Source organism: Silene latifolia, chromosome 11 (genome assembly GCF_048544455.1).
Source record: "Silene latifolia isolate original U9 population chromosome 11, ASM4854445v1, whole genome shotgun sequence".
Lineage (NCBI taxonomy): Eukaryota > Viridiplantae > Streptophyta > Magnoliopsida > Caryophyllales > Caryophyllaceae > Silene > Silene latifolia.
Window position 1 is genome coordinate 139,169,901 of NC_133536.1, and position 8,712 is coordinate 139,178,612.

At 31.6% G+C, this 8,712-nt stretch overlaps 1 protein-coding gene across 1 annotated transcript in view; it reads right to left on the reverse strand.

Moving 5' to 3' along the window:
- LOC141611928 (xyloglucan O-acetyltransferase 3) overlaps positions 1-4,875 on the reverse strand; it is a 57,177-nt gene extending 52,302 nt beyond the window's left edge. The window contains exons 1-2 of the mRNA XM_074430586.1: positions 4,516-4,875; positions 3,846-4,129 (exon numbers count right to left, since the gene is read on the reverse strand). Coding sequence (XP_074286687.1) covers positions 3,846-4,129; positions 4,516-4,720 — 489 coding nt within the window. The 5' untranslated portion in view covers positions 4,721-4,875. The remainder of the gene's footprint in view (positions 1-3,845; positions 4,130-4,515) is intronic.
- Between the last annotated feature and the right edge of the window lie 3,837 nt (positions 4,876-8,712).

The window sequence follows — 8,712 nt, forward strand, 5'->3', positions numbered from 1 at the left end:
TTTCAGATTTACAAGTACTCGATTAAAGTTACACTCGTATTTTATTAAAGTTACACTCATTTTTCAGATTTACACTTGTACTCACTTAAAGTTACACTCGTATTTTATTAAAGTTACACTCATTTTTCAGATTACACTTGTACTCTATTAAAGTTACACTCATATTTTATTAAAGTTACACTCATTTTTCAGATTTACACTTGTACTCTATTAAAGTTACACTCGTATTTTAGTAAAGTTACACTTATTTTTAAGATTTACACTTGTATTCTATTAAAGTTACACTCGTATTTTATTTAAGTTACACTTCAGATCTTGTTTTTTTTTTGTGTTGTTCTTTTCAGATCTACTTTTTTTTGGGTGTGGGTTGGTGATGGAGGACGGTGGTGGTGTTTGTGGTGGTCGGACTAAAGTTACACTCATAAAAGACCAAATTACACATAAAGGACCAAAATTACACTTATAAAGGAGTAAAGTTACACTAATAAAGCTTAAAGTTACACTCATAAATTAATGACTTTACACTTACACTCATAAAACTTGTGTTAAAATAACATAAATTCAACATATAATAAAATTTATGAGTGTATGTTATAATTAAATTTACACTCGTAAAGCATCAAATTTACACTTGTAAAATGTTAAAATTGTATAATTTCAAATTTGTAAGTACAAATTCGACATAAAAAATCAAAGTTACATTCGTAAAGCATCAAAGTTACACTCGTAAAATGTTAAAATGGTATAAATTTAATTTTTTAATCAAAACCGCCTTAAAAAACCAAAGTTACACTCGTAAAATGTTAAAATTGTATAAATTCAAATTTTTTGCATACAAAAAAGCATCAAAGTTACACTCGTAAAATGTTAAAATGGTATAAATTTAATTTTTTAATCAAAACCGCCTTAAAAAACCAAAGTTACACTCGTAAAATGTTAAAATTGTATAAATTCAAATTTTTTGCATACAAAACCGCCTTAAAAAATAAAAGTTAAACTAATAAAACTCATACAACATTAGAGTTACATTCATAAAATCTGAAACTCAAAAGTGATTAATTTTGGGCTAGAGAGAAAAAGACAATTTAATTAGTGTATAGGAAATTGATTAGTGATAAGTTTTTTTTCTTCAATCTCAACCATCCATTTCAATCCAACCATCCACATTTTTTTCTTTTTCTTTTTGGTAGTCCTTAATCCATTCCCACTCCATCCACCTCAACCATCCATTTAGTCCATCCAATGGGCCTTAAAAGGACTTAGGGACTCACTGGAAGAGGAGGACTCATAAGAAGTTCTTTCTCTCTCTCTCTCTCTCTCTAAATATATATATATATATATATATATATATATATATATATATATATATATATATATATATATATATATATAAGCATATATATATAAAGATCGACTAAAAAGACGGATTTGACTCCTTGATTCACTCCATACAAAATGACTTGGTATTAAAAATTACCTTTTAACCTATAAACTTCTTCAACTCCTATCTAACATACCGTTTTACTAGTTAGAAGAATATTTTAATACTTTTAGTCTTTTTAGTCTATTTTCCCACTTTTATAGCTATATAAGTTAACTGATCAGAATTATGTAAGCTATAAAATGAGGAAGATATGACCATTTTACGAAAAATGGTCGAGCAGTCCCCAAACCATGCGAGTTGACATAGGCCGTACGAGTTTCCTCCATAAAGTCTTTGAGTGCATGTTTGACCATTCAAGATCACTTAGACCGCACGAGTTCCCTCTAGAGAGGCTTTTGGCCGTGCATGATTGACCGTACAAGTTCATTTTCGCCGTGCAATTTCGCCAAGTTGCGCTATTGACCTATAGAACCGTTTTTCTTACTTTATATTATTGAGTATCAGCTAGACCTTTGTTCTAAGGCCTATTGGGGGGGGGGGATGTCTTGACACTTTTTAACACTAGAACACATTGACTAAGTCTCATTTACATGTTTAGTGACGGTTTTGAATGTTTCACCCATGTTTACCATATTTGTTTTAATTGGTTACTTAAATCGTGTTTTTTGTGTTAGGGCAAACCCCCATTCATTTTATGCTCTTATTTCTTGTTCGGCTTTATTCCTAAGTTGCGTTAGTGCATTTTGTGCATTGTTTACATATGGTAGTGCCATTGTGCTTAGCATGCTAGGTTGACTTTTGTTTACGCCACTTCCGTTGGCCTTTTTCCAGATTTGGTATGGTCATTCTCTTTCCGCCCCTTTCGTTGGTCGTTATGCCCAATTCGGGTTACTCTAATTACATTCTTTTGCATTAGTCTTGGATTCTAGACGTTTATCGCATGTCGATTCGGAAAAGGTTCATCCCGAGAGTTGTATAGTCTTGCTTAGTTATGATGCTTTGCATATGCCATTCACCACAGAAGTTTTAGTTAGTTAGAGAAGTTTCCATATATATAAGCTATGTCCCATGTCATTATTTCTTAGTGAACCCATATCCTCTATGTTCATCATGTGTTCTCAAGTCAAGTTATCTATATTGTTGGATTGTAATGTATTGTGTTAATATCGTTCTCATTTATGTTTGTTTTGATGTAATATGGCTGGGAGAACCTTGAGTTTCTCCTCACTGATTGTGACATTCATGTTTCATGAATGACACGTACAAGTTGGTGCTACTTGGAGTAAAGACATGTGTGAGATAGCGAGGGGCGATAATATTTGACATTTACCTTACGATTAGCTTAGACTCACTTTTGAGACTTGTTTTTGTGGTATATGTTTTCCCCCTCAATAGTTAGACACTTTATTTTGTTTTTACTTACTCAACTTATGCTATCGCATGAGTTTGTTATGGTGAACCCGCATACTTTATCAAAAAGTTTTTAATAACACGTATATTTCCGCTGCGTTTTTTCTCTTTTATTTATCGTAATAACGCGGAGGCTCACATCAACAATTATGGCTCACTTAACCCTGATAGTTATTTAAGAGTCATTATAAGATAAGAAATGTTACAAATCACATCAATAAAGTACAAGTGTAATGTGTGTATCATATGATTTGAGTCGAATACAAAAAAACTAGTCTAAACTTTAAAAGTATCTCTCAATTCAAAATTATCACAATGTCACTGTGTTAATTAGTTACATTGAGTGCAAGTGTTGGATACAATTATGTATCATAAACTAAATCACATACCAATTTTTTGTTTTAATTTAAATTATAATAACCTGATAAAAGATGGTTTTGTCAAAAAAAAAATAGTAACCTTTGAAATCCAATATTTTTTCTCGCTCGACCGATAGTCCAAATAATCTATCACGGAGTTGGAATAAATATCAATGTGTAGATCCTTCCAAGTTTGGATTTTCTTTTAGCAATTAAAAAAAATTATCAAACTTATCTCTACTTGATTAAATCACTTATATTCTTTGAAATCCAATATTTTTTCTCGCTCGACCGATAGTCCAAATAATCTATCACGGAGTTGGAAGAAATATTAATGTGCAGATCCTTCCAAGTTTGGATTTTCTTTTAGCAATTAAAAAAAATATCAAATTCATCTCTACTTAATAGATGAAATCACTTATATTCTAAAATCAAATGTGATTAATTTTGAAGGTTTAGATTGATCTCCAAGCATTAAATCATTTCATACAAGACTACTTGAGTCTAGGTATGCAATATCACTAATTCTTATATGAGACATATCTCACAATAAACTAACATGTGTAGTAAAAAGAACAAAATATTTCTTACAAACAATCAAATAGTTCAATTAATAATAAAAACCAATAATTTTCAAATAAATAAACCATTATTCCATATCCACGTAAAAAAAATGTAAAAGAGAAGCTAACCTGAGAAAGAAGGCAAAGAAGAGATTCTATATGATTTCGAGCAACAGAATCCCCAATGAAACCTAAGTTTTTGCCATTAACAATTTGCAAGAATTCCTTAGGATCAAATTTTGAAAGCTCACAACTTTGTGGATTCCATCTCCAATTTAAAAAATCTTTGTCTTTTCTTCCATGTTTGAAGCAATTTTTTGAGTCGGGTATTGTTGTACAACTCGTTGATGTGTAATGTGATACATTCAAATCTGGTACCCATGTTCCCTTGAATAACTCGCAATTATCATCCTCTATCATGATTAATAAAATAAACAGATGATTTATTTGGAATTACAAACAAGAGTTATTTGGACTTGAAAGATTATTGTGCAACAATTTCATTAATATACATAACATATAATAATGGTAATACATCATACTTTGTAACACAATATAAACTTATAAATTTGATGAGGATTCACGAAACATCCATAAATTAAAACAATATATTCCTAACAAATTTGATATATATTTTTTAATTATTCCTGAATAAATAAATAAAATTACTATTCTAAACAAACCAATCTCGCATAAGATTCAAAAAAATTATGTTAAGAAAAAAAAAAATCAAAATTTCAATTGCATCAAATCAAATAATTAAAAACACGGGATTAATAAGGAAAATAAAAAGAATTACCAAAAAATATTTTAGGTTTGATTAAAGGACGAATGTTGTGCGGAAGTTGGTCATGTGTTGAGGAAAAAAGAAATGGAGTAGGTGAGTAAAGGAGGAAGAGGCTAAAAATTGAGATTAGAGCAAGTGACCATAAAAATAGTGGAGGTAATCCACCCTTCAAGTAATTATGTTTCATCGTATTGCTTTCATGAATTTTATTCATCATTCTTTAATTGTGTCATTCAAATAAAAATAATGATGAATTGTTCAAGGATACAATTATAGAAAATGGAAGTAAATGAAAGATTTTCTTTCTTTCTTTATGTGAAGAGGGGTTTTGCCTTTTGGGAATATTAGTTAAGAACAAATAAAGGAGGAAATGAATGAAATCATGCTTAAGTTAAGAAAATTTGTTATTTCAACCCTTTGTTTCAGGCTTTCTAAAGGAAAAAAAAAACCTCAGTCAAAGGTGCTGAAATGAAAGTTTCTTTTAAAGACACGGTTTGTCTTCAGTTGCACACTTGCTCTCCAATCATCCAATTTATTATATTAATTATTTGCCTTAACTCTACCATGCTTTTTAATTTACTTTGAATTTCCGTTTGCATAAAATTTATCTCTTACAAAAAAAAAAGGTAAATATATATATATATATATATATATATATATATATATATATATATATATATATATATATATATATATATACGACACCATTTAAAGAGGTGACATTGTGATATTTGAGTTACTCTTGATATAAATAATGTAATTTATTCTCCTTTCAAAAGAAGAATAATAATATAATTTATTCTCGCAGTAGGTAAAACTATCATTATTTTAATTTTACCTGATTAATTATTTCGAATGAACTAAAATAAGGGTAAAGGACTTATCCAAACTTTTAAACTAAGATTCAAAGGGAGCTTTAGAGGGTTCACAATGAAACATGAGTTCTCACAGGATCTTATCAGGATTATGTGAGTCCCTTCATATTTTCGAGTCTTAGATCCCAGCTACAACCAAAAAAGTAAGCACAAATTAACTGCTAAGACTACTCCGTGTTAGATTAGAAAAAAAAACTGGGAAAACAACGTGCGATATCAAACACGAAAAATAAAAGCACTCCTCTTTAAACATCCAACCTCAAAGTTTTCTCTCTAATATTGACGATAAATCGAAGCACGAAAGAAACTATGCGTATCCATCTACATTACTAAGGAATATTTATCATTTTTCAATGTTACTCGTTCCACTTGCATCATTTATGTTTTAATTGCGTTCCAAAATTTTAAAACTGGGCATAATTGGGACTAATTTCTAGTATTTAATATTTTAATATTTTATGTTATTATTATTATTTTTTTTTGCAAAAAATTATCATTTCATTTAATAAAGAAAAGAAATTACAATTGGTTTTTGCAAAAAGCTATCCACTAGAGTAGCAATCTAGCTAAACAATATTAAGTACATATACTCTCCTCTATAAGTCAATATTGAGAATGATGTTTCCACATTAACATTCTAATGATAACAAAAAATTTATCCTCCTAACAATCCAAGTAACTGGATGAGGATGCCCTTGAAAAATCCTTGCATTTCGTTCAGTGCATAACTGATGAATAGAGGCAGCAAGGGAGACATCAAACCATGCTTTCTGCCAGTCCCTAACTCCTTTGCTAGGACAAGTCAATTCATCCTCTAGAGAAGCACCTGCTCGAGTGTGACCCATCTATAACAACACCTGGTGCCAAACAGATGCAGAGAAGGAGCATTGGAAGAAAAAATGTACCTGGGATTCCTCCTCATGCTCACATAAGGAGCATCTATTAACAAACTGCATACCCCTAAGCTTGAGGTTATCAATAGTAGCCAACTGGTTCTGAACAGCAAGTGAGCAAATTATTCTATGACTAGGTACAACTTGAGTATGTAAGAGCCCTTTAGTCCATAATCCAGCAGCAGGAGCATTCCTAAAGAATTCATAAACCTACTGCAAAATGAGCTTAGAACCAGACTTTGATTATTCTATTTTATGTTATTATTGTTCAGGCTTGTAAGTATCTTAATTTAAATGCATGTTGACGATATTGTGTAGTAACTTTGATTGCATATTATTCGACATTGTTGCTGAAACACGATTAATTAAGGTTAGGTGGGACAAATTATTTTGTTCGATAACCCCTTTACATTGATGAATTGTGAAATTAATTCTCTTAAATTTTAAATACAGTTCGTACCAAAAAAAAAAATTTAAATATAGTAATTAGGTCCCATAAGTTTGACCAAAATTGAAATTAAACTCAATTTCTTATTTTCGTACCAAAATCATAAGATTTACAATAAAAAAAGATTACTTCATAGGAATAATCCAACCTAGTGGTGCCCTTCTTAAATTACTCCATCCTTTAAGTAATTTGAATTTCTCTATCCTCCCTTTCTTCCCAGAACACACTAGAGTGACCATTAACCTAAACAACAGGTTGCCCTTATATTTTTAAGGATTAACACCTTAATTCTTACCCGAATTAATAAAAAACCAATTCATCATTCTCCCTCTGTTCATCAAACCTCTGCCGACTGTCGGCGATACTCCCTCTGACCACTACTCCTCCTGCGGTGATGTGACTCATATTTGAGCACATTTAGTCCCCAAAATAGCCTCGTTCTCATGCTTTCTAGCATATATTAGGGTCATTTCTTATCTTTAGTTTCCTATTTTGCATATTTTTTGAGGTTTTGTCTCCTTGGTAGGAGAGGATCATTAACCTTGCATTTATGAGGCAAAATAGAGCTAAATGGATCGTACCTAATGACCAAGCATCAAAGAGAAGACCAACACTAGAGGCCTAAGTAGATAATAAAGTGAAATGGGCAATGATGAAAGGATCCTTGCACCCCCGACATGATCCTTGAGGGTTGATAAGGAGGAAAACAAGAAAAGTAGTCTGTCCAAGAATCCGAGCGGATCATGCACGATTTGGGCGTCTCACAACATCAAGATCCGGGCGTCTTGCTCCCAAACGAGCAGCTAGCAGCACTCTGATCCGTGCGTCTTCCTCTGGATCCGAGCGGATCACAAGTCAGAAGAGCCCGTGCCACAACACAGGACAGGCTGATCGTGGCAAGACTAGCAATGAGGATCCACTCATTTCCTTCGAGAGGAGCATTTCCTCAACTATTCTTAGGGTCTTAATTGTCATTTAAGCCCTTAGTAACCCTAATCCTTGTACCTAATCTTTAGTATAAATACCCCATTGTACTACCTAGATTAGTTTTTATCCTTAATCAAGTTGTAATCACTTCTTAACATCATCTTAATACTCTCAAATTAGTCTTAGTTTAGTTATAATACAATCTATCAATATTAATCATATCTTAATCTTTCCTTAATTTCTCTATTGTTCTTCATTTATTTTGGGTAATTAGAAGATTATTTGGGTTTATTTGGAAGATTGACAACCTTCCATCAATCATCAAGTACTTCTATTATTCTTTTCTTTATTTGGAATCATCTTCATAGGTATAACTCTCTTTACCCTTGTTTAGTTATTGTTAATCATTTTCATTTATTCATCATGTTTAGCTTTGTTAGTTTGATTGACAACCTTATTAGCATGTTGAACTTGATAAAGAGTGAGTAGTCTTTTAGCTAGGGTTAATGGGGAATTAGGGGAAATAAACATGAGGAATGATTCAAGCTTAATCTAATATGCTTTCATAATTAATTTGCTTGCTTGTTGTGATTTCAACTTATGCACATGTTATGTTTGATGAAATGCGAGCCTATGAATCCTTGCATTTTTTGATCCATCACCTATATTTTCAATGAGGCTTGTAAGCATATAAACCAACTCGAGCCTCATTAGACCATGCATAAAGTTGAATAGGAAGGATTAAGTCGACTTGTAGGTGTTGTACAATCTAATCGATTCGGCTCCGGGACCCAAACCTTCTTAGGGATTGTAAGCTTATACACTATTTCGATCCCATCACAATAATAAGTGCTTGCATATAATTGAGAACATGTTTGTATGATCAACTCCCATGAATCCCCTATGAATCCATGACACCCTAGTGTTTTTAATAAATTGTTTACAACCCCGTTATTTACCTTGCTTTGTTATCATTAATTTACTTTCTTCTTATTGATTAGTTTAGTGTATCTCCTATCTCAACCCAAATTGTGACACCCTAAGACACAACCATTTGCAATTGAGA